The sequence below is a fragment of the Pongo pygmaeus genome, chromosome 19, assembly GCF_028885625.2.
Source record: "Pongo pygmaeus isolate AG05252 chromosome 19, NHGRI_mPonPyg2-v2.0_pri, whole genome shotgun sequence".
Lineage (NCBI taxonomy): Eukaryota > Metazoa > Chordata > Mammalia > Primates > Hominidae > Pongo > Pongo pygmaeus.
Window position 1 is genome coordinate 75,262,387 of NC_072392.2, and position 25,988 is coordinate 75,288,374.

The window sequence follows — 25,988 nt, forward strand, 5'->3', positions numbered from 1 at the left end:
TCGTTTTGAGAACTCAAATACCCACAGAGACCAGATAAAAATTTCAAACAAGGGAAGCTAGCTGGGTGTCGGGAGATGATCAAGAAACGTGGTGACTGCAAAGTAGAGTGCAGAGCAGATCCCATCTAAAGAGGACAGTGGCCACCCAGCCCAGCTGATTGCCAATTATTGCCAGATGGAATGTTGGCCCACGGTAGCCCGAGGTCCTGAGAGTTTTTTTGTTTTGTTGTTTTGTTTTGTTTTGTTTTGTTTTTTTGAGTAGGGTCTCACTCTGTCACCCAGGCTGGAGTGCAGTGGTGTGATCACTGCTCACTGCAGCCTCAACCTCCTGGGCTCAAGAGATCCTCCCACCTCAGCTTCCAGAGTAGCTGGGACCACATTCACACACCACTACACCAGACTAATTTTTTAATTTTTATAGAGATGGGTGGGGGGTGTCTTGCTATGTTGCCCAGGCTGGTCTTGAACTCCTGGGTTCAAGTCATCCTTCCACCTCAGCTTCTGGAGTAGCTGGAACCACAGGCACTCACCACTACACCTGGCTAATATTTATTTATTTATTTATTTATTTTTGAGGCGGAGTTTCACTCTTATTGCCCAGACTTGAGAGCAATGGCACGATCTCGGCTCACTGCAACCTCCGCCTCCCAGGTTCAAGCGATTCTCCTGCCTCAGCCTCCCGAGTAGCTGGGATTACAGGCATGCACCACCATGCCCAGCTAATTTTTGTATTTTTAGTAGAGATGGGGTTTCTCCATGTTGGTCAGGCTGGTCTCGAACTCCGGACCTCAGGTGATCCACCCACCTCGGCCTCCCAAAGTGCTGGGATTACAGGCGTGAGCCACCACGCCCAGCCTACACCTGGCTAATTTAAAAAATATTTTTAGGGCATGGTGGCTCACGCCTGTAATCCCAGCACTTTGGGAGGCTGAGGCGGGTGGATCATGAGGTCAGGAGATCGAGACCATCCTGGCTAACATGGTGAAACCCCATCTCTACTAAAAATACAAAAAAATTAGCTGGGCGTGGTGGCGGGCACCGGTAGTCCCAGCTACTCGGGAGGCTGAGGCAGGAGAATGGCGTGAACTCGGGAGGCGGAGTTTGCAGTCAGCCGAGATCGTGCCACTGCACTCCAGCCTGGGCAACACAGCGAGACTCCGTCTCAAAAAAAAAAAAAATATATATATATATATATAAAATATATATATATATTTTTAATAGAGATAGGGTCTTGCTATGTTGCTCAGGTGGATCTCAAACTCATGGGCTCAAGCGATCCTCCCACCTCGGCCTCCCAAAGGGCTGGGATTACAGGCATGAACCACTGTGTCCAGTGCTACATATTTTAGAGAAACTGGAATATCTGTATTCCTATATAACCTGTCTCTTTTTTTTTTTTTTTTTTTTTTTTTTTGAGACAGAGTCTCACTCTGTCGCCCAGGCTGGAGCGCGGTGGTGTGATCTTGGTTCACTGCAACCTCTGCCTCCCGGGTTCAAGCGATTCTCCTGCCTCAGCCTCCCGAGTAGCTGTTATTACAGGCATGTGCCACCACGCCCGGCTAATTTTGTATTTTTAGTAGAGACGAGGTTTCTGCATGTTGGTCAGGCTGGTCTTGAACTCCTGACCTCAGGTGATCCGCCTGCCTCGGCCTCCCAAAGTGCTAGGATTACAGGCGTGAGCCACCACCGCACCTGGCCCTGTCTCATTTTTAATATTGGAACTAACTCATATTTTGAAAATAATGCTGTGAGAGCTGAAGAGTACATATCTGGAGCTATCCGTTTGTTTCCTGTGTGGGCTGTGGGATGAGGTGAGCCTCTCTAGCCTGGGCTCATGGTGGGCAGGGTGGAGCCATTTCTTATGGGAACAACCCATAAGAAATCATGGGTTGTTCAAATTCCAAGCAACATCTCAAACCTACCCGTCTCTAGGTAACATTGCTCTTAAGGTCTTCAGCAGAGACCCAGGGGCTGAGACAGAAGACCTCACAATATCACTAAGCTATCTTCAGGCAAAATCCTACAACCTGTCTCTCTTGCTATAGACGCTAAGATCCTGCCTGGTCTTGCCTTCATGTCCTAGGCTGGAGCTGGGTCCCTTGCCCATCCCCTCTGCTCCCCCATCTCTACCTGCCTCCAGGTCGTGGGGAGAAAGTAGGATCTCATCTGCCCAGCCCAATGGGCACTGCGGTTCATCTCATGCCTGCTGGGTTCCACAGCCCTCAGGTGGCTCCCCTCACAGAGGGGGAGGTTGGGGAAGGTTTGGAAAAGGGAATAGCATCAGAGGTAACCACGCTTGGTTAAAAAGTCCAGAAATCCAGAGCCAACCAGGCCAGCTGGTGGCTGCTGACCCCAAGGCAGGTAGCCAAGGGGCCCAGGTCCTCCCTGAGTGGTGAGCGGCAGCGCCCACCCCAGACAGGCCTGGGCCCTGGGCCAGGGTCAGTGGAACGTGTCTGACCTGGACTGGAAACTGTGCCTCAAGAGGCTTGGGGTTGGGGGTGAGGCCTCTGGCACTGGAGAGGGTCCCAGAGGGTCAGGCTCTGAGGGGTAGGGGGGCAATATGGAAGGTCTCAAGTCCAGGAGCGCAGTCCCTGTCTCCATGGTCCCCACACTGGCTGGGCAGTGAACTTCAGCAAGCGTAGTATCCTGGAGGCTGGGTGGTGGTCTGGACGCACAAGGAGAGAGGCATGGGGGCCTCAGCTGTGGACAAGGAGGGTCTGGGGTCCAAGCGGAGCCTGCTGGGTGGCCTGGGGGACCCAGCCTGGCCTGCAGCAGGCCCATGATGTGCCGCAGCTCCCGGCTAAGCTGAGACACCTCCTGATTGAGACGAGAGATCTGTTGAAAACACATCGAGTTGTTTCACAGGTGCCACAGTAATAACAAGGTGCACCCCCCTCTCCAGTTTACAAAGCTCTTTCGCAGCCACTTTCTGCTCATGGCCACCCTGGGAAAAAGGCAGGATGAGGGTTATTTTTGCCTAGATGGAAAATGCCCCAGTCTCTTTCCAGAAAGGATTTGGGGCAGCAGATATTGCTATTCCTCCCCTACACACACACGTGCGCGCGAGCTTTCCCAAGATGTCAAAAAATGTGCTCAAAGAGGCCACACATCTGTGAAGTGACAGCCTTATTATTCTCAGCTGATCCCATCGCACAAGCTCAAGGGTCTCTATCAGTGCTTTTCACACTTCAGCGACTATAGAATCAACTGAGAAACTTTTGAAAAGGCACATTTCTGGGCTCCGCCCCAGACATTCCCAATCCTAAGAGGCCCAGAAATCTGCACTTAATAGGTTGTCAGGTAGTTCTTTTTCTTTTTTCTTTCTTTCTTTCTTTTTTTTTTTTGTTTTTGAGATGGAGTTTCACTCTGTCGCCAGGCTGGAGTGCAGTGGCGCGATCTCGGCTCGCTGCAAGCTCTGCCTCCCGGGTTCACGCGATTCTCCTGCCTCAGCCTCCCGAGTAGCCGAGACTACAGGCGTGTGCCACCAGGCCCGGCTAATTTTTTTTGTATTTTTAGTAGAGACAGGGTTTCACCGTGTTAGCCAGGATGGTCTCCATCTCCTGACCTCGTGATCCACCCACCTTAGCATCCCAGAGTGCTGGGATTACAGGCGTGAGCCACCGCGCCCGGCCTATCAGGTAGTTCTGATAGATACTTGTTTGGGAACCACTGGCCTAGAGCTGAGGGATGCCTGAGGCCTTGAGCGGACTTGCCCTCAAGCTTGCTGAACAAGCGCCAGCCCCGCCCAGGCCCCAGGGCCTGAAACAGCCCAGGCACCGCCCCTCTGGGATGCCTGATGTTTATCAGAACACAGGGAAGGCCGGCTCCCAGGGGCTGGGCCTGGTTGCTCTGTGGTGACAACTCTGAGATCCCTTGGGGAGGAGGCAGAGGCTGTGCCTCAGCATATAGAATCTAGATTCTTCCTGGACAGAGTTCAGACATCTGGATCCAGGTCCCCCAGGCCTGAAGGCCTCTCAGCCTCCCTGTCCCCTGCCCCCACATCTGCTTAGCACTCATTACCCACGGCTGGGGTAAGGGAAAGAGGTGGGGCCTGGGCAGGAAAGAGTCCTACAGTGGTGGAGGGAGAAGAGATCCTCTTATCAGGCTGGGAAACTTGAGCCAGTCGGGGAGGAAGGGAACCAACTGGTACTGAGTGCCTACGACATGCCAGGGACTGGACCAGGCACATATGCACTCTCATTTCATCCTTAAAACTCTGGGAAGCACATATTACTATTTCCCCATTTTAGATGTGGAAATTTAAGTTCAGAGCAGTTGTGGGACTTGCCCAAGGTCATCTAGCTAGCGTGAATATCTCTTTTTTTTTTTTTTTTTTTTTCTGAGACAGAGTCTTGCCCTGTCGCCCAGGCTGGAGTGCAACGGTGTGATTTTGTCTCACTGCAACCTCCGCCTCCCAGGTTTAAGCAATTCTCCTGCCTCAGCCTCCCGAGTAGCTGGGACTACAGGTGCCTGGCTAATTTTTGTATTTTTTAGTTGAGATGGGGTTTCTTCATGTTGGCCAGGCTGGTCCCAAACTCCTGACCTCAAGTGAGCCACTGTGTCGGGTCTGAAATGCTGTTATATCAGGCGCATCTCTGAGCCAGCCCCAACCCACCTCCTGGTTCAGCCGGCAAACCTTTTCCTTCACCTCCTCAGCCTCACTGGCCAGTTCTGGGCTGGGCCTGGTCCCTGCAGGGTGAAGGGATGCAGGTGAGTTCATGGAGCATTAATACCTGAGCCTATAACTTGGGCTGGAATCCTCCTGTCATTGGGCAGGCGGAAAGCAGGGGGAGACAAAGCTCTAGGGTCTGTGAGATGGGAAACCTAAACTCCTTAGCCTGGTTTTGAGGCCCCTGTGTAACTCTCCAGCCTCATCCTGCCCCTTGCCCCACCTTGGTACAGAGCTTCCCTTTGGTGTCTGAACACAACATCCCTCTGGTTTTCATGCCTTTCAACAACTGTTTTTTTTTTTTTTTGAGATGGGGTCTCACTCTGTTGCCCAGGGTGGAGTGCAGTGGTGTGCTCTCAGCTCACTGCAACCTCTGTCTCCCAGGTTCAAGCAATTCTCCTGCCTCAGCCTTCCGAGTAACTGGGATTACAGGTGTGCACCACCACGCCTGGCTAATTTTTGTATTTTTAGTAAAGATGGGGTTTTGCCATATTGGCCAGGCTGGTCTCGAACTCCTGACCTCAGTTGATCCACCCTCATCAGCCTCCCAAAGTGCTGGGATTTACAGGCATGAGCCACCATGCCCAGCTCAATAACTGTTTTGCTCCACTCTTCAAGATCCCACCCACCCTTTAAGAAGCAACCCAAGCATCCCCTCCTCTACAAGGAAGTCGAGTGGGCACCTTCCTCTTCTACCACAGAGTCCTGTTCTTGTCTGTCATGGTATTTAGCATCTGGAATTGTTTATCTGTGTACAGAGGTGTCTCCCTGCTAGACTCACTCCAAGAGCATGGGCCAGGTCTGTTTTATCTGTGTATTCCCAGGATGGCACCTGGCACATGGTAGGCCCCTACTACATATGGGATGGCTGGACAGGTAGATGGGCAGATGGATGACGGGGTTGAAGTCCACTGTTGGCCCTTACCTGTAGGGGGCGCCTGGGAGCGGGGCCTTGGCAGCTCAGGCCTCCTGCTGAACCGGAATGAAGGGGCCTCAGCTGTGCTGCCAGAGTCCTCAATGCCATCCACTATCCTGGGGACAGGGCAGTGCTCATCAGCACCATGGGGTGAGGGTAAGGGCCAGAGCAGAGCAGACAGAGGGGGACTGGGGGCAGCAGTGCCAGGGGGCGGAGCAAGAGCGGCAGTGAAAGTGGGTTGGGGTTGCAAGCTGTGGTTGGAAGGGTGCGGTGGGCACACGGGCAGAGACGGGATGGAGCACTGTTTGGAACGCCGGGGATAGAGCCCAGAGAAGGTTCTGGAAGCCAGTAGGGGTTTTGGGAAAGCAGGGAAGGCTGGCGTCTCACCGGGGACTGAGGTCCGGAGGTCCAAAGGTTCCCAGTGGGGGAATGAGAAGCTGAGGGGGCTTCCAGGCAGCAGAGCACCTGGGGGGGCCGTGAGGGGAGGCGCTGTGGCCCTGGCCAGCCAGGGCAGGGGACAGGGATGGGGATAAGGAAGGAGAGGAGACAAGGGCTGAGAATGGGGGCAGCTCGTCGCCCAAAAGGCTGACCAGGGAGCCCCGAGGCCGTGCTGGGCTGAGGTTGGGCAGCAGGAGGGGCCGTCGGGGCCTGGGACCACCCCCAGGCTCCGCGCCACTCTCGGCCTCTGTGATGGATGGCAGCGTCTTGTCTGAGGAGGAGCCGAGGCTTTCTGAGCGGGGCTGCGGGCAGAGGGGGCAGCTGATGTCGCAGGACAGTGAACAACAGACCCCTTCATTAAGTAAGAGCCTTCGCCGGCGGATGCAGCTCCCCATCCAGGGAAAGGGGGATGCTGCTACCCATCTCACCCTCTCCCCAAGGCAATTCAACCCCACCCAGGATGTGGGTGTTACCTGGGAGAGGCGAGGGGATCGGGAAAAGCGGCTGAGGCCCTGTGGGGACATAGGAGAGTTCAAGCCCACTCCTGCCTTCCCGTGGCCATAGCGCAGACCCTCCCTGTCCCACCCAACAGTGTTATGGGGTTGAGAATGTGGAGTCTTTTGTGGAGCTGAGTCAGAAACTACAACTCTAACTCAAACAAACACTGCATAGCAAAGTGAGACTGAAAAGCAGCAAAAGACCAAGGCCCAAGGTGTAATGTACAGGCCTGGCCCAGAGCCTAAAACAAAGTGGACTCAGGAGACATTTGGTGAGAAAAGAAGAGGAAGCCCCAGGGCATGATGCCCCGTCCAGAGAGGGGCTTGAAAGAGGAGCACATGAGGGGGTTGTTTCTAAAGGCAGGAGCCTGGCTGGGCATGGTGACTCACGCCTGTAATCCCAGCACTTTGGGAGGCTGAGGCGGGTGGATCACCTGAGGTCAGGAGTTCGAGACCAGCCTGGCCAACATGGCGAAACCCCATCTCTACTAAAAATACAAAAATTAGCCAGGCATGGCATGCACGCCTGTCATCCCAGCTACTTGGGAGGCTGAGGCAGGAGAATCACTTGAACCCGGGAGGCAGAGGCTGCAGTGAGCCGAGATCACGCCACTACACTCCAGGCTGGGTGACAGAGCCAGACTGTCTCAAAAAAACAAAAACAAAAACAAAGGGAGGGTCCTTTGAAGGAGTCAGGAGTCTGGAGTGGGGCTGAGGGGTGGTCAGCAGATGGGGCAGTAGAGTTGGGAGTAGAAGGCGATGAGAGACGGCCAGGGCCCTGGGTGATGGCCAGTGTAGTGTCAGCGGGGTTGGAAGGTATGAAGCAGGTAAGGGGCAATGGAGGAGGGTGCCTGGGCTTTAGGCATGATGTTTTTAGGGTGGAGGGAGGTTCATGGGACTCTCAGGCTGGGAAGGTCTGCTTTGGAGGAAGGGACTCTGGAAGGATGGTGGTCATCAGGGGTGTGTACATACACTGGTGTCAGAGCCCTGGCGCAGGTTGAAGGTGAGGTCCCTGGGCAGGCCAGCCCGGAAGGCAGCTCCATACTCAGGATAGAGCCTCAGGACCTCAGCCAGCCCTTGGCTGCTCAGCTGCTGCAGGCCACAGTAGGTCAGAGCTTTCACATCAGCGCTGGTCTTCAGCACAAAGCTTGGGTCTGCTCCCAACCCAGGCTCCTGCCCCGGCTCAGGGATATCTGCTCCAATCAGGTCCCCCTTCCCTGTAGGTAAGGGATGGGGACAGTCAGCTGGAGCAGTGAGAACAAAAGGATATCAGCTGGAGGTGCTCAGTGGATTTGAGGGGTGGTCAGTGTGTTTGAAGGATGGTTGAAGGTGGGCCAGTCAATGGGATTGGTGGAAATAACCAGTGGAATTGGGAAAAGGTCAGTGGAGAATGACTGGTAAGGTTGGGAGACAGTCAGTGGGAGTGAGTAGGGCCAGAGGAACGATCAATGGAATTGGGTGATAAAAATCACAATGGCCGGAGGGGTCAGGTCAGTTAGAGGGTAAAGGTGAATGGAGTTTAGGGTCACTGGGGAAAGGTCAATGGGGTTGGGAAGTGGAGCAATGGGAAAGGATCAACTGAGCTGGGGGACAGTCACTGAGAAGGGTTGATGGGTTGAGGGATGCCCAAGGGGATTAGGGGAGAATCAGAGGGGAATTGTCAAAAGGGGATGGCCGTAGGGCGGAGGGACCGAGAGAGTACTCCTCAGCAGGAACTGTAGGTATCCATGAGGGGTATCCCATTCCCTAGAATCTTGGCCATTCCCAAGTCCTCAGCGGGGGGAGCGGGGGGTGGTTCCGGGGTGGGTAGTAGGAGGTGATGGTGTCCTTACCCAGGATGGCCAGCACCATGTTGTCTCGGAGCACCTCAAACGAGCCGGAGCAGACATAGTAGTGTGCCTGCAGGGCATCCCCACGGCGCAACAGGTACTCGCCCGGAGCGCAGAACGAGGTCTTGATGTGCAGCGATAGGGCCCGCAGGCAGCCCCTGCTTGCTGCCCCGAACAGCGGCAGCTGCAGGATCTCCCGATTCAGGTGCATAGCAATGTCAGCTCTCAGCTCGTCTGGGAAGTCACGCAGTAACTGCATAAGGGGCATAGGTCATTCTGGCCATCCCCCTGCAGCTACTACTTGAGTCTACAAATGTGCTGAGCTGTCTTCAAAGAGAGAATTCCTCTTGCCCTTTCTTTGAAGTCACCCATTCCAGACCTTCAGTACAACCTCTGTGTCTAACCTCAATTTTGCTTGCTGCATGAACCTCACAACCCAATTTCAGGGGCAGAGACCAGGTCTTCTCCCATCAGTTCCCTGCCTTTGGCTACATGCTGGTCACTTAACCCCATCATTCAGAAGCCATCCCTTGGGGGTCAGCCTTCAACTGGGAGTCAGGAGACCAGGAGTCAGCTCGGCTCCTAAGTCCCTGTGGACCTTGGGCAACCCATTTCCGTTTTCTGGGCCTCAGTATCCCAGTCTGTATCTCAGTCTGTAAAATGCAGAGTTGGTATTAGACCGTGGGCACTACCAATGACCTCTTATGGCCACACTCCATGTTCACATCCTCATATGGAGCCCCTTGGCCACCCTGGCTTGTTGAACTCTCCCCTTGGCCCCCCTGGGCTCCTGTGAGGGTTTTCCTCCTGGTTCCTCCCACGTCTCCCACTGCTCACTTCCTCATTTCCTCCCAGGCTCCTCTTCCTCAGCCAACACCCTGGACTCTCACTTTCCGCACTCTCCCTGCATCATGGCAACTGGCCCCATGGCTTCCCTACTACCTGAGTGCCCTGAGCCCTAACTCTGGGTCCAGACCTGATTTCTTTTTTCTTTTTTTTTGAGGCAGAGTCTCGCTCTGTTACCCAAGCTGGAGTGCGGTGGCACGATCTCAGGTCACTGCAACCTCCGCCTCCCAGGTTCAAGTAATTCTCCTGCCTCAGCCTCCCGAGTAGGTGGGATTACAAGCACGCACCACCACGCCCAGCTAATTTTGTATTTTTAGTAGAGACGGGGTTTCACCATGTTGGCCATGCTGGTCTCAAACTCCCAACCTCAGGTGATCTGCCTGCCTCAGCCTCCCAAAGTCCTGGGATTACAGGTATGAGCCACCGCACCCAGCCAAGAGCTGATTCCCATCTACCTACTGGGCAACCTCTCTCTGGACCTCCCCCAGGCACCATACCCTCCCCTTGGCCTGACCCGGGACTCTCACCTTCATCCCAAAGCCCATCTTCCCCCTGTTACACCTCCATCCCCACCCTTGGCCTAAGCCAGAAAACTGGGAGTCACTCTGAGCTCCTCTCCGGCAACCAGCAGGAGATCACCACGTCCCACAGATCCCATCCTCAGAGATACCTCACCAATCCATTCCCTCTAAGTTCCCCACACCACACCCCAGCCTAAACATTAAGCAGGATAAAATCTAAATTCTAGGCCATCCCTGAGCTGGGCCTGCTGCCTCCCAGCCCATATCGTACCCTCCTGCCCTGCCTTCTCCCTCCGCAGCACTCACATGCCTGTTCCTGCAGGCTTACTGAGCCACTTTCAGTTCCCTAAAGCGCTCACTCTGCTCTTTTGTGCCATCACTTCTGGCCTGTGTTCCTAAGGCCATTTCTACCTGGGATTGCCACCTTCCTTGACGTCTTCCCACCCAGGCACAACGAGGACCTGAAGGCACTGACATCCCTCCTTTACAGCCCCATTCAGTGCCGCACTCTCTGTTCATCTTTCTGCCTCCCTCACCATTCTGGGTCTCCCTGAGGGCCAGGGCTGGGTGTCATCATCTCTAAGCTCTCTGTGCCCAGCACCAAGGCTGGCCCAAAGCAGGCACTCACGAAATGTTGGCAGAAGGGAGACTCACATCAGCTGGGCCCTGAGCTCTTTCATTCCCATATTCAAGTGCAAAGAAACAAGAATTTGGCCGGCTGTGGTGGTGCACGCCTGAAATCCCAGCAAATTGGGAGGCTGAAGCAGGTGTATCACGATGTCAAGAGTTCGAGACAAGCCTGACCAACATGGTGAAACCCCGTCTCTACTAAGAATACAAAAATCAGCCGAGCATGGTGGCAGGTGCCTGTAATCCCAGATACTCAGAAAGCTGAGGCAGGAGAATTCCTTGAACCTGGGAGACAGAGGTTGCAGTGAGCCGAGAGCACACCACTGCACTCCAGCGTGGGCGACAGAGCAAGACTCCTCGAAAAAAGAAAAAAAAAAAGAAACAAGAATTTGTATTTTGGGTGAATGTGTGCCCTTGTGAACAATACCTCACCCCCTGGGCCCTGTTTGCCTCCCTTTTATTTTATTTATTTATTTTTTATTTTTATTTTTATTTTTGAGACAGAGTCTCGCTCTGCTGCCCAGGCTGGAGTGCAGTGGCACAATTTCGGCTCACTGCAAGCTCCGCCTCCTGGGTTCAAGCCATTCTCCTGCCTCAGCCTCCTGAGTAGCTGGGACTACAGGTGCACGCTGCCATGCCCAGCTAATTTTTTTGTATTTTTAGTAGAGATGGGGTTTCACCGTGTTAGCCAGGATGGTCTCGATCTCCTGACCTTGTGATCCGCCCACCTCAGCCTCCCAAAGTGCTGGGATTACAGGCGTGAGCCACTGCGCTCAGCGCCTCCATTTTATTTATTTATTGTTTTTGAGACAGAGTCTAGCTCTGTCACCCAGGCTGGAGTGCAGTGGCATGATCTTGGCTCACTGCAGCCTCTGCCTGCCTGGTTCAAGTGATTCTCGTGCCTCAGTCTCCCTAGTAGCTGGGATTACAGGCGTGCACCACCACAGCTGGCTAATTTTCATATTTTTAGCAGAGACAGGGTTTCACCATGTCACCCAGGCTGGTCTTCAACTCCTGACCTCAAGTGACCTGCCCGCCTCAGCCTCCCAAAGTGCTGGGATTACAGGTGTGAGCAGCCGAGCTCGGCCTGCCTCCATTGTAAGCCACCGGGGCAGCGACCCCTTCCCCACCCCACTGCAGGGCCACGCAGAGGGCAGGGCGAGGGCAAGATGGGAGACCCTGAACGCTACCTCGTTGGCGTCGATGCCGCTGTTGACGGCCCACGTGGTCTGGAAGTATTCGAGCATGCGCTGCTTGAGCGGCCGCGGCAGGCGGTGCACACGGATGAAGTCCTTGAGGTCCTTCATGCGGCTGTGGTAGAGCGAGCGGCGCGAGTACATGCGCTGGATGATGGCTGTCACGTTCCCGAACACCACAGCGTGCATCAGGGCTGCAGCAGCAGCAGCGGGCCTGTCAGGGGTGGCCACCCCTCTGGCCACCTCCCCAGCTCCCAAACCCACCCTGTCCTGGACCAAGAGCCAGCGGGCTCCTGTGTGCCTACCGGGTGCCAGGCACTAGACTAAGGGTGGGGAATAGGAAGTGATCCAGAGATGGGTAACACCCCATGCTCCTCTCAGGCCTCCCCACCATTAGGTCATGAACCTGGGTTTCCCATCCCCTTTGCAAGAGTCCACGCCTGTTTGTGGCATCCCCAGGGCCAGCACATAGTGGGCACTCAGGAAACGTCCATGAATGAATGCGTGACTGTCTGGACTTGGGTAGACACCTCGGGCAGATGTCTTGCCCTCTCTGGGCCTCAGTTTCCCCGTGCACGCTGGGCTTCGCAGGGCCCCACTGAGGCGTGGCAGGTCTGGCCTCACCGCCTATGAGCATCGTGCAGATGGAGAAGATCTTCTCAGCGTCGGTGTTGGCACACACGTTGCCAAAGCCCACGCTGGTGAGGCTGCTTAGAGTGAAGTACAGTGCCGCGATGTAGGCGCTGCGCCGCGATGGGCCGCCCACCGAGCCATTGACATAGGGCACCTCCAGACGCTTGCCCAGCTCATGCAACCAGCCTGCAGGGTGGACGGATGCAGGGAGCCCTGGCTGTGCCAGCAGTGGAGAACCAGGGTTCCCTGAGCCACCTACGCTTGACCTTCGGCAAGTATTTATATACGGGTTGGCACAGGAAATGTGGGGAGTGGCCTGGGCCTGTGTCTCCCCATGGTGCATTGGTTACAGTTGCATTCCAAGGCCGCCAACTCACTACATTGCTGAGTGTTCAAAGGCTCCTGAAACTTTCTAATAGTTTATCGTGCACCTGCTGTATACAAAGTGTTGGGGAATTGACCCAGCCAAACACTCTTCCTGCCCTGGTGGAACCTATAGCCTGGAGGGGAAAGAGACATGACATAAATCATTACAGGTGGGAGGTGAGCTCCTGGAAGGAAAGTATTGTATAGGGTGTGTTAGGAATCCTAATAGGTTAGGGAAAGCCAACCCATTGGCAGTTGGGGGTTCTGGACTTGGTGCCTGGAAGGCATGCTCCTTAGGACAGGACATTTTGGTTGAGACACATGGAACCGAAGGAACATTGGTTCCAAGTGAGGCAGGGAACAGAAAACCCATCTAGGTAGACAGGGAAGACAAAAGAGGGAGGATTCCAGAGAGGAAAACAACATGTTCCAGGCCCAGCATGAGAAAGCAGTATGTCCTGGGCCCAGGGGAGAGGCTGGTGTGGCTGCAGCGCAGGGAGCACGGGAGAACAGGAAGGCAGGTGGGGAGAGAGGGGCTGCCCAGGGTGTGCAGTGAGTGTGGACTTCATTTGGAGGGCAGTGGGAAGCCACTGAAGGAATCCCAGAAGGAGTGTGGCGGGTCAACGTTGAATCCTGGAACACCCATTTGGCTGTGGTGAGGATGGTGGTTGTGGGGGGGATGAGAAGGGGGTTGGAAGATCAGTAGGGAGGCTATTGCACAGGCCTGGGTGAGAAAGGGAGGTGGAGTGGACTGGGAAGGGGCAGAGAGGATGGAGAGAAAAGGCCAGATTCACGGGACATTTGAGAGGTGGTATTGATGTGGTGGGCTAGGTGTGGGGTAAAGGAAAGGGAGGTGTCAGGGACCATGCCCGGGATCTGACAGGCCTTTCAGAGGGATTCCAAGGGCCTGGGGCTGTCTCCTGGCACATGGCCATGAAGCTTGGAGAAGGAGGGATTGATGGGAGCAGAGATGCCAAGCTCTTTCTGGGACTTTTCATGTGCTGCTTCTTCTGCCTGAAAGACACCCCTCCACCCTCAGAGTGTTTCCTGCGTTGTACTTTGATCACTATCACTGGTCTTGCTCCCCCGCTAGGCTGTGAGTTCCCCCCAACCTGCCCCCCAAAACAGAGCCCTTGTCTGCAAATCAATATTCCCACGCTTGATCCAGAAAGAGCTCAACGCATGTTTGTTGGATGGATAGAGGAATGTGGGATGAGGGGTGTGGGTACCGGTGGAGGCATCAGCTTGGGGATGGGACAGGTGGACAGGTGGTCTGTGAAAGTTTGGGGTCGGTGGCTCACCAATGTCCCAGAGCAGCGGGTCATTGGCCTCCATCTCCCGGCGCCCGATGACATACCAGATGCAGGCCATCCAGTGGGCAAGGAGTGCAAAGACTGACATGAGCAGCGTGAGCACCACAGCACTGCACTGAGAGTACCGCTCCAGCTTTTGCAGCAGCCGCAGCAGCCGCAGCAGCCGCACTGTCTTCAGCAGGTGCACCAGCGAGGTCTGCGGGAAGGTGGCGGGGGAGGCTGTCAGCAGGCACACCTCCTCCGAGCCCTCAGAGTCCCCTCCCAGGGCCTTCCCACCAGACACCCTGGAGCCAGGGCAGGCTGCAACAGGAAAGACGTCCTTGCTGTCCTGAGAAAGTAGCCAGGGGATTGCAGCAGGAAGGGAATAATAACAATAAAACAAACAGTGGCTAACGCTTTGTAATTACTTTTTTTTTTTTTTTTTTTTGAGAGTCTCGTTCTGTAGCCAGGCTGGAGTGCAGTGGCGAGATCTCAGCTCACTGCAACCTCTGCCTCCCAGGTTCAAGCAATTCAAGATTGCCCCAGCCTCCCTCCCCAGCTAATTTTTGTATTTTTAATAGAGACAGGGTTTCACTACGTTGGCCAGGATGGTCTCGATCTCCTGACCCCATGATCCACCTGCCTCGGCCTCCCAAAGTGCTGGGATTACAAGCGTGAGCCACTGTACCCTGCCTTAGTAAGTACGTTCTATGTGCTTAGCCAGGCACTATGCTAAGCATTTGTAACCTTATTTAACAACACACACACACACACACACACACACACACACACACACACACACACACACACACACACACTTTTACCTTTAGTTCAATTATCATCATCATTCCCAATTTGCAGATGAATGAATTAAGGCTCAGAGAGGCTAATGACTTGTTCAAGGTCACAGACCAAGGACATGATAGAGCTGGAACTCAGGGTGGGCATCTGGGCTAACTGACACCACAGTCCACCTTGTGCTGTACGGCCACTAAGCACTGGGAGATGGTAGGCGAGCCAGCCCTGGTCAGAGTCAGGTGATAGGCAACAGTCTCTGTAGAGCCCCAGTGGCGACAGCAGCAATTGTGATGGGGACCCCCCTTCAAGACATGGAGAAGCATAGTGGAGTGGGGACAGGCAAGGACTTGAGGGCTGGGGGAGGTTTATGGACGCTTCCTCTTGTGGATCGGCTGCAGATGAAGAGTCAAGCAGAAGAGTTGAGGGGGCAGGAGAGCAGGGACTGAGGGAGCCTGGGCTGTGCTGGGGGTTGATGGAGATAATGGTACCTAGTAAGTGTCCCATATTCACTAATATTACCCCAAGTACCATCTGCATTGTGTTATCAATATTGATTAGCCCTTCAATCTTGGAGATGGGCAGGGCTTATCTTCTGGGTGGGAGCAGCCTGGCAGCTAGGACTGGAGGCTCTGGGGCAGTGCCTGGGGAACTTGGTACGAAAGCCCCTCACTGCCCCTTCCTGGGCCTCCAGGAACATTCCCCACAGCCCTGGCCCTACACTGCTCCTGGACCACCTTGTGCAATTTTTCTCTAATTTTAGGTGAAGGAACTGGAAAGGAGATGGCTCTGATTCCTCCACATGGACCCTCGCCAGGATTTAATGCCTGCCCCCAGCTCCCAGAGCCCTTGACTGCAAGCTTGAGTTCTTCAGGGCTTCCCTCAGTCAGCTGCCCTTGGGCCCCACTCTCTTGGGGATACTCCTGTCATTCTCCTTGGACTAGAACACCCAGGCCTGGCTCCTTCAAGTCTGCAGCTCTGCCAGTGCCTGCTCATCTTCTGTCTCTGCTCTACCTCTCTCTGGCCCCCAGGGGTATTCCTCATCTCACCAGACCATCCACTCAGGGGCCCTGGTTACCTGGGAAGCAGGGTGGTATGTTGGAAAAAATACTAGACTGGAAGTTTAGAGATCTGGTTCTTTTTTTTTTTTTTTTGAGACGGAGTCTCTGTCGCCCAGGCTGGAGTGCAGTGGCGCAATCTCGGCTCACTGCAAGCTCCGCCTCCCGGGTTCAGGCCATTCTCCTGCCTCAGCCTCCCGAGTAGCTGGGACTATAGGCACCTGCCACCATGCCTGGCTAATTTTTTTGTATTTTTAGTAGAAACGGGGTTTCACCATGTTAGCCAGGATGGTCTTGATCTCCTGACCTCGTGATCCGCCCGCCTGGGCCTCCCAAAGTGCTGGGATTACAGGGTGATCCACTGCACCCGGCCAAGCTGGAGTGCAGTGGAGCTATCTTGGCTCACTGTAACCTCCACCTTCAGGACTCAAGCAATTCTTGTGCCTCAGCCTCCCGAGTAGCTGGGACTACAGGTACGCACCAGCACACCCGGCTAATTTTTTGTGTTTTAGTAGAGACGGGGTTTCACCTATTGCCCAGGGTGGAGAGACCTGGTTCTAATCTCCTGCCTGCCCCTGCTAGCTATGTGACCTTCAGCAAGTCACTGAACCTCTCTGAGCCTCTGTACCTACCTCTGAAAAAGGATAAGGATCTGCCCTGAAGGGTCCCCGTGGGGCTCCCATGTGATGATGAGTGTGAAAGAACACAGGGAACTGTAATGTGCTCCCAAAGGGACCTGAGAGGAGGGGCAGGGGGCTCTCTATATTCTCCCACTCCCCAGCTGATGGTGCCTGGTGGGCATAGAGGGGTGGGCGCACTCCTGGGGAGGGGTAGGGAGATCTGCTCAGAATGGTCAGAGCCTCGAGGCAGACGTACACACATGCACGTGTGTGGGAGCGTGCACACACGTGTGCACAGCCAGGAGAGGAGGCCCACAGCCCGTTGGCGGCTAGTTAAATTCGGCTGCGTGTAGGTGGTTTCCTGCTATAGCTGAGTGCAGGGAGAGAGCACACAAGGAAACTGCTCCCCACTTCCCCACCCCACACCCAAGGGGGCCTGGGGACACGGGGTAGCACTGCCCCACCCTGGACTTGAGAAGACCTACTATCTGCTGGCTGGGGCCACAGATGACCACTCAGAGCACCTCCAGAGTGTCCCCAGGGATCTGTGAGGACTCAGGTCCTGGCATTCTTTGCCTCTGAATTCACCTCACAGCCTCTACCTTCTTGTCTAGGTTTACTATGCTCCCCCAAATGCTTGCTGTCCTCATCTCCTGCCAGCTAAATCCTACTCACCCTTTAAGGTCTAGCTATACTCCCGCCTCCCTCAGGAAACCTTCCCAGACCCCTCCAGCCTCTGCCCAACAAGGGTGCTTTTGCTTCCCAGGTGCTGGCCAGACTTCAGATCATTTTTACACACACTCATGTTCCAGCCTGGAACTCCAAGGTCAGCCCAGCCCCTCTGTAGCATACCCGGGCCCCATCTTCCACCCCCATTCACCTCTTCTGTCCCTGATGTGCTCTGCGGCATTCCTGCCCCCTCACCAGTTTAGCTGTTTAGAGGCTGAACTGTTCCCTTTCCCCACGGTGGCCATGCCCCACACAGTGCTTTGCAGACAGCTAAATGCTCATCAGTTGTTTGTTAAATAAAAATGTGAAAAGTACCACTCATTTGGCATCAGACCAATGCCGCCTTGGTAGCCATAGTTAGCTTTTCATTTGTCTCAGCTTACCTCAAAGATTGTGAGCTGAGCTCCCCAGGATCACAGACCCTCCGGGATCCTCCCAGTACTTAGCACAGGGCTATGCCCAGAGCAGGTGCCTGATAAATATCTGCAGATGGATTGATGGGAAGGGGCATATCTGGGTTTGGGGTCAGTCCCTTCCTGGAAGATGCTGTGCTGAAGTTGGGAGGTTGGGCTGGATGGTGGGACGGAGGTCACTCACCACGGTGATGTTGAAGACGTAAAGCAGGTCAAAGGGCAGAGCAGCAATAAGGTCGATGAAGAACCAGGTGGCCAGGTAGTGGAGGCCAATGGAACGAGGAGCAGAGATTACCTGGCCGGACTGGGACACATAGGTGGTGCGGAAGTTCAGGATGATATCTGGGGGTGCAAGAGGCTATTACTGGGGGGCCTTGGCCAAGGGGTCAAGAAACTGAGAAAGCTGGGAACAAGCTTTGGAGACCCAGACTGGAGGAGGAGGCAGGCATGGAGAGATAGATTGGGCTTCTGGCTGGTCCTTAGGGAGGACAGGTCACAAGGCTGAAAGCTGCGGGGAGCAGGACACATGGGCCATTGGGACTTAAAGATGCAGAAAGGGAGGGGCTCTGAATGCCTGGGTCATGTGGGCCCCAGGAGTGGGTGAGGCTTGGCCAAGTGGATCCCCCAAGCCGACCCTCCAGGGTAGGTGAGGCAGAGGGTCTGACCCAGGATGAAGAGCATCTCCACGGCGATGTCGCTGACAAGGGTGTGTCGCGAAGTGATGGGGGTGTCATCGTCGCCCGAGAAACAGACGTTGTAGGGGACGGTGACCGCAACGTAGAAGGTGGCAAGGAGGATAAGGCCGTCCCAGATGGCCTTGGGGACGCTGTAGTGGAGGAGGAGGCAGCGAGACCCCCCCACGGAGGCCACCTTGTACTCGGGCACTGATGGCTTTGGCTCAAACACGTTCTAAGGGGAGAGGGGTGGCGGTTGGGGACACTTGAGGGAAAGAGGAGCCAAGATGGGGGGTGGGAAAGGCAGGGGATGGGGAAAGGGAGCAGGTGGGCACGGCAAGGGCACTTTCGACCATGAAAGGAGATAGAAGGCCAGGAGAGGGGCACAGAGGCTGACACCTGACATTTTCTTCTCCTGCCAAGTACTTCCCAGGCCCTCCTCCTTTTCTTTCTTTCTTTTTTTTTTTTTTTTTTTTGAGATAGGGTCTTGCTCTTTGCCCAGGCTGGAGTGCAATGGCGCGATCTTGGCTCACTGCAAACTCCGCCTCCTGGGTTCAAGTGATTCTCCTGCCACAACCTCCCAAATAGCTGGGACTATGGGAGCATGCCACCATACCTGACTAATTTTTGTATTTTTAGTAGAGATGGGGTTTCGCCATGTTGGCCAGGCTGGTCTCGAACTCCTGACCTCAGGTGATCCACCCACCTCAGCCTCCCAAAGTGCTAGGATTACAGGCGTGAGCCACTGTGCCCAGCCCCAGGCCCCTGTTTGAACCAATCATGTCTTGTCAAGGGTATTTATAAGGCTTGACACTCACCCAACTTGATTTTTACATTTTTAAGTTTAGAGACAAGGTCTCACTCTGTGCCCAGGCTGGAGTGCAGTGGCACCATCATAACTCACTGCAGCCTTAAACTCCTGGGCTCAAGCTATCCTCCTGCCTCAGGCTCCAGAGTAGCTGGGACCACAGGCATGCACCACCATACCCAGATAATTTTTTTTTTTTTGAGAGTTTCACTCTTGTTGCCCAGGCTGGAGTGCAATGGCACAATCTCGGCTCACCGCAACCTCCGGCTCCTGGGTTCAAGTGATTCTCCTGCCTCAGCCTTCCGAGTAGCTGGGATTACAGGCATGTGCCACCATACCCGTGTAACTTTGTATTTTTAGTAGAGATGGGGTTTCTCCATGTTGGTCAGGGTGGTCTTGAACTCCAGACCTCAGGTGACCCGCCTGCCTCAGCCTCCCAAAGTGCTGGGATTACAGGCATCAGCCACTGAGCCTGGCCTCCAGATAATTTTTAATTTTTTTTTTTTTAGAGGAGGGGTCTCACTATGTTGCCCGGGCTGGTCTAGAACTCCTGGCCTCAAGCAATCCTCCTGCCTTGGCCTCCCAAAGTGCTGGGATTACAGGCATGAGCCACTGTGCCTGGCCCAACACTCATCCTACTTGAGAAGAAGACTATGACAAATCGGCACGTGCCCTAGCTTGAGGGGTACTTAACTTCTCCCTTAAGTTCCTCTTGGGTTCTGGGGGCCCAGTGGGGGCTGGGTATATCCCAGCAGGGAGCAGAGGCTGGCATAGCCCACCGCATTCCCTGTACCCCTAACAGAGGGTTGGGGACTCAATCCCCTGGCTTGGTCAGGATCCTAGGAGGTGGTATACAGGTCTAGATGCCAGGCCTGCAATGAGGGCTTTCTCCCTAGAACTATAGCAGCTTGCAATTTCACCATCCATGGTATAACCCTATCACCCCCGGGCAGGTGAGGTCATTGCTGCTAGAGCAATGTGACATCATCGGAGCAAAGTAATGTCAATCACCTAAGGGAATGAGGGAGATAGGGATAGAAGGATGTTGGGGGAGGATATAGGATGGAGCATATACCTTATAGAGTAGTATATGGGAAATGGGTGGGCAGAGGAGCAAGCCAAGGAGGGACACCAGACAGACAGGGAAGCGGGGAGACAGTGGCAGAGGTGCCTCAGAATCAAGGCTGGAGGACTTGGGAGATGTTGGGTTGGAGGTGGGACTCACATTATTGGCCTTCATGCCTCCCTGGCCCCGGCGGCCAAAGTGGCCGGTCAGTCGGTGTAGGACAGTACGGCTCCGTCTTCTGGCAGACCGAAATTTCCAGGTGGCTCCCCTTCTACCAAGGGAGTTTTCTGTTGGGAAGAAAGGTGCAGAGATACATTGGGGCACATCCCTTGCGGCTGGTTAGGTGAGGGCTTCTGATCATTCACACTGCCCGTCCGGACTTGCTGTTACCGTGATTACTGTCCCCGCGGCCTCCTTGGGGGCCAAGTCCTGGGCTTCCACTTTGAGTGATATCCTTGAAGGAAAAGAGGAACAGCACGACCTCCCCCATCTCATTCTTGATGGGCATCATGTCCAGGAGGCACCAAAAGGCCGAGCCTGTAGGCAAGGAGAGAGGGAAGGGAGGAGCATGGGCAGCCCCGTGGCATGCCTTTCTCCTTATCCCCCTCATCCTCCTAGACATAGTTAAGAGCTTGGCAAAGCAAGAACCAAAAGGAACCTCAGAGATTCTGTCAGCCGATTCCTTCATCTTTCAAATGGGGGAACCCAGGACCGAGAGGTCAGGGATACTCTCCGTCACAGTCAGCTTGTGGCAGTGTGGGGACAATCACTCAGACTCCTACTGTGCCCAGTGCCCTCTGGATAAGGCTAGGGGTCTAGGCAGAGCTGCAGGGTGGGGTGGGCCCCCTCACCATCCTTGCGGTAGAAGCAGATTTCAGCGCGGTGCTCCTGGTGGCCCTCCAGGGCTTTGTGCAGACGCTGCAGGGCTGGCTCACTGGTCTCTGGGCCGTAGAGGAAACGGCAGCTGCAGGTCTTCTGCATGACCTCGGTGCGACCGTAGCCCGTGAGCTCACAGAAGCCGTCGGAGCAGTAGACGATGGGAAAGCCCCGTGTGCCCTGTGCGTTGGCCAGCAGGAAGTTGCTGTCTGTGGGAAGAAGAGGTCAAGGTCAGGTCAAGGCTGGGAGGCAAGCTAGCTTCCAGGTGGGCAGCACTTCCTCTAAGTTGGGGTTAGAAGTCACAGAGCCAGAAGCTTCCCAGGTTTCCATGTTGCTCCTGACCCCACTTTGGGATATTCTGAATTGAGAATAGGAGAAGATGGAGCAAAGTGACAAGGACTTAAGACAGGACTTAAGCAAGGTCTAATGGGGAGTTGGAGAAGGACTCCAGGAGGTCATGCCATCCGTCCCCCTGCCTTCCAACTGGTGAGCTGTCACTGTAGAAGGCAGTATAGCATGGTGAGTAAGAGCCTGGGCTCCTGCAACCCTCCACTGCCACTTACTAACTGTGTGACCTTGGGCAAGTTGATGACCTCTTCTGTGCCTGAGCCTTCCTTATTTGCAAAGTGGCGTAATAGGCCTTCCTCACATGGTCATTGTGAGAGTTACATGAGTTAACTTGGGGAGAACAAGTCCTAGCACATGGTAAGTGCTACTCTGAGAAGGTGAAATTTTTTCCCCACGTTCACTTGGCTTTCTTCCTGTTACGGAGTAAGCAGGGCAGAGATTCTGATGACACCACACCCATTTATTGATAGGAAACCAAAAGGCAGAGATTATCCAAACTCACAGATCTCCTTAGTGTGGAGGCAGACAGTGATGAGTGCTGTCCTCCTTCCCTGCCTTCCAGGGAAGTCCACTTTTTAGCATTCTTGCAGCTGCTTTCAGGGGATCTGCCCCAGTGCTCAAAGTCTAATGGGAGAGGGCATTGAGCATATAGCTCCAGCAACCCTCAGCAGCAGAACCCGAGCTGTCTCCCTCCAGCACCGATGGGTGGGAGTCCCGGGGGACTCCTGTGGGCCATCCAGGGACAGAGACTCAGCTAAGAGATGGGGCCCGTGACACAACCAGTCCTGGTGCTCTAGGAGGGATGACTGTCTGGGGGCAGGGAGGCTGATGGGGACACTGAAGGTGCCTGGGAGGCACTGGGCTCTGGGCACAGCCTCCTTCTTCCATCCCAGGGCCTGTTGCCCCGGTGATGGGCGCTATGGAAACAAGGTGGGGGGGGAAGAGGGTAGGGCCCCGCGGCTCAGTTTCCGCCCTCGGGTACCGCTCCCCCACCATCCAGATCCCGGCCAGGGTTCCCGAGGGAATGGCGGGGTTGGGGGAGGTGAGGGCGGGGAATCTCTGGGTTCCAGAGTGGGAAGAGGGAATGGCGGGAGAAGAGGCGGGGAAGGAGTGATGTGGCTGTCCAAGGTGCTGAACCTGAAACCCAAGCTGCGTTGGGCGAGCTGGGAGTTCCCACCGTCGCACAGACCGCTCCCCTCCTCCTGCCTCATCCACCTTAGACACTGACGCCCCACGATTTGGGGGCGCGCGACCTCAATCCAAACTAGGTCCTGCTGAAGTCTGATCTTTTCTCCTTTTTTTCTGGAGGTAGTGGGAGCTGGAGTCTGGGAGCAGACCCCAGAATGCCCGGCCACTTTGCCCCACTTCTGTGTCTCGGATACCCCCATATACGCCCCCAGCACAGCTCTGCCCGAGAGTGGGCGGCTCCAAAGGCCCCTCCTCCGCTCTGCCGCACAAAGAGCGTCTTCTGCCTCGAGTCACACCCCCTAACCTTGGCACCCGTGCTCTCGGCCCTTTCCCCTCCTCCCCTCGCAGGGCACTCCCCGCCCTGTTCCTGCACCGCGGCTTTGGGAGTTCCTAGACCCGCACCTCCATTCTCTCCCCTCGCCTCGGGTCTCACCATGTCCAGGAGACCCGAGACGGCCCCGAGAAGACTTGGCCCCCAGCTCGAACCTCAAGCCCCGACCTCCGTCCCACTCACGCGTTCCGTCAAAACGGGTGGCGATGGTGTCCAGGAAGGTGTTTTGCGGGGCCAGCAACCCCTTCATGACCGGCATGGCCTCGGGGCGTGGGTTCAAGGCGCGGCGCTGGGGAGCTTTCAGCGCGGCCGGGCCGGAGGGGGCTCTCTGTCGGAGGGGCCGGGGCGCCCCATGCGCCCGCCTGCCTCCTCCCCTCCCTCTTACTGCCGCTGCCGCTGCCGCCGCCTCTGCTCCGAACCCCGTAGCTCTAGGCTCGGCTCAGCGCCGTTTCTGTCCCCCGCCACCTCCCCACGGGCCAGGTTCTTCCCCTCGGGCTCGGCCCGCACCCGCCACGTGGCCCCACACGGGGAGGGGCCGCTAGCGACACCCGCACCCCTCTGGGCAGCCCTCCTCCCAGAGGGGAGCGGCCCACGCGTGTCTCTCGGGGAGAGAATTCGGGGCACGCCCACCGGGAGGGGAGGCCTGAAATGATGGGCGGGGCTTGAATAACAGACCCGCCCTCTTCCATGGTGGCCACGCCCCCACACGTGGTTCCCTGGCTGCTCCTTGTGGCTCCACCTCGCGGGTTTTCCCGCGCGCGCCGTCCACGCTGGGCTGGTGTCTGGTTCACAGTGCCGCCTACTGGAGTTGAGGTATTTCGCAGCACCCCCAGGCCAGTAGCTCCAGTTTGAGATAGCAAGGGTTAAGAGGCTAGTTTGCTGGTAGAGAATGGACAATGGGAAGGCTTGAAACCCCAACTCTAGAAAGCACCACTCTTACCTCCCGCCTCAGTTTTCCCAAGACACCCTGGCGAACTCTGCCTACTGAGCACACAGCATGGTGGAATGAAAAGAGCTTTGGAGTCCACCAGGTAGAGTCCCAGCTCTAGACACGAATCGTGTGATAGCCTCTCCAAGCCCACTTTCCTCACCTGTAAAATGGAGCTGATAATTCTCACGGTGTTACCGTGAGAATGTAACACCATAATGCATGTCTTTGGTACAAAATAAGTGTCTTGGAGGGCAGTTGCCTGCCTGTTTTCCCTCTTCCTACTGTCTTAATCCTCCTCTCTGCTGCCCTTCAAGTGGAAGAGAGGCTGGAGGCAAGTTTGGGAGAAACTACCTCTGAAAAAGATAATTTCGAGGTGGGCAGAGTCATGGCTTGCAAATCTCCAAGGATGCACACGTGAACTTTGACCTCTAACTTCTCCAAGATGGAACCAGTACAGCAGCAAGAGGGACCAAAGTGAGACTAGACACAGGACTTTCTCACTACCTATGCAGAAAATTGAGGCAGCTGAGTTCTGTGGCTGAGGGTGGCTGCTTCCCACGACAAAACAGCTGAAGGCAGTGAAAGTGGGAACCCTATGGGCAAGGAGGGCAGGCTAAATTCTCCCCACCCTCTGAGCTAGGTATTATCTGGGATGTTAGATTGCTTAAGAAGTGCCGCATTTTTCTGTGTCTCTACTTTTGTTGTTGTTGTTGTTGTTCTTGTTCTTGTTGTTTTTGAGATGGAGTCTTGCTCTGTTGCCCAGGCTGGAGTGCAGTGGCATGATCTTAGCTCACTGCAACCTCTGCCTCCTGGGTTCAAGCAATTCTCCTGCCTCAGCCTCCCTAGTAGCTGGGATCACAAGCATGCATTACAATGCCCGGCTAATTTTTGTATTTTTAGTAGAGATGGGGTTTCGCCATGTTTGCCAGGCTGGTCTTGAACTCTTGACCTCAAGTGATCCGCCCGCCTCAGCCTCCCAAAGTGCTGGGATTACAGGCATAAGCCACGGAGCCCAGCCTGTGTCTCTACTTTTGGATGTTATATTAGTTTCCTAGGACTGCCATAACAAAATACCACAAAGTGGGTGGCTCAAACAACAGAAACCTATTGTCTCACAGTTCTGGATGCTAGAAGTCCAAGCAAGGTCAGGTGAAGGCAGCGTTGGTTCCTTCTGAAGGCTGTGAGGGAGAATCTGTTGCATGCCTCTCCCCTATCTTCTGGGGGTGGGGGTGGGGGTGCTGGCAATCTTTGGTGTTCCTTGGCTTGTAGGAGCCAGTCTCTACCTTCATGTTCACATGGGTTCTCCCTGTGTGTGTTTCTGTGTTCCAATTCCCTTTTTTATAAGGACGCCAGTCACAGTGGATTAGAGGCCCACCCTACTCTAGTATGACCTCATCTTAACTAATTGCATCTGGAAGGACCTTATTTCCAAATACAGCCACATTCTGAAGTGCCATGGGTAAGGACTTCAACATATGGATTTTGGGAACACCAGTAACAGGTGTCTTTGGCTGGAGTTGCAGTAAAATCTTGTACTGCCCCTGCTTAAGAATGTCCCATGACTCTGTTATCTACAAGATAAAGTGCAAAGCCTGATGATTTGTGAGAGCCTTTGCGAGCTGGGCTGCACTGACTGTAACCGTGTCCCTTCCTGAGCCTCTCCACTCCCCACACCCTGTACCCCATGATGCAGCCATTCTGGATGACTCATTGTTGAAGTTCATATTCCTTGCCTTTTCAGCAGGATTGACTCCCACCCCTTCCTAGCTAGATTCTGCTCCTCTATGCAGCTTGCCTTCCTTCCTTCCTTTCTTTCCTTTCTTTCTTTTCTTTTCTTTTCTTTTTTTTTTTTTTCTTTCTTTTTTTTTTTTTTTTTGACAGTGCCTCCTTCTGTTGCCCAGGCTGGAGTGCAGTGGCCCAATTATGGCTCAAACTCAAAGTCCTGGGCTCAAGCAATCCTCTCGTCCACCATACCCCGCTAATTAAAAAAACTTTTTGGAGAGATGTCTCACTCACTATGTTGCCTAGGCTCGTCTCGAACTCCTTGCTTCAAGGGATCCTCCTGCTTTGGCCTCCCAAAGTGCTGGGATTACAGGCGTGAGCACCGCGCCCGACCGGTGCAACCTTTCTTGCTTTCCTTCCCCTTCCGCGTCTCTGGGTAAAGTCCCCGCTACAGAATGCCTAGCAGAGCATCGTAGGACTCCCGCATGGCCCGATCCAAGCATGCACCTGTGCAGTTCTCTCTGTGCCCCAGGGCCTTGCACTGGGAACTCCCCAACCAAGAGTGTTTCCGATTCAACCACGCAAAGGCTGGTGCC

General features: G+C 54.8%; 1 protein-coding gene across 1 annotated transcript; it reads right to left on the reverse strand.

The window, feature by feature from the left end:
* Positions 1-1,160: 1,160 nt before the first annotated feature.
* Positions 1,161-23,209, reverse strand: KCNH4 (potassium voltage-gated channel subfamily H member 4). The gene is made up of 16 exons (XM_054457579.2): positions 22,923-23,209; positions 20,848-21,081; positions 20,387-20,533; positions 20,156-20,283; positions 18,114-18,357; positions 17,633-17,790; positions 13,843-14,050; positions 12,167-12,361; positions 11,537-11,736; positions 8,353-8,602; positions 7,493-7,737; positions 6,497-6,535; positions 5,973-6,325; positions 5,595-5,701; positions 4,616-4,689; positions 1,161-2,835 (listed from the first exon to the last, which is right to left on the reverse strand). The coding sequence occupies exons 1-16, from the start codon at positions 22,996-22,998 to the stop codon at positions 2,440-2,442; spliced, it is 3,054 nt and encodes a 1,017-aa protein (XP_054313554.1). The 5' UTR covers positions 22,999-23,209; the 3' UTR covers positions 1,161-2,439.
* Positions 23,210-25,988: the final 2,779 nt, after the last annotated feature.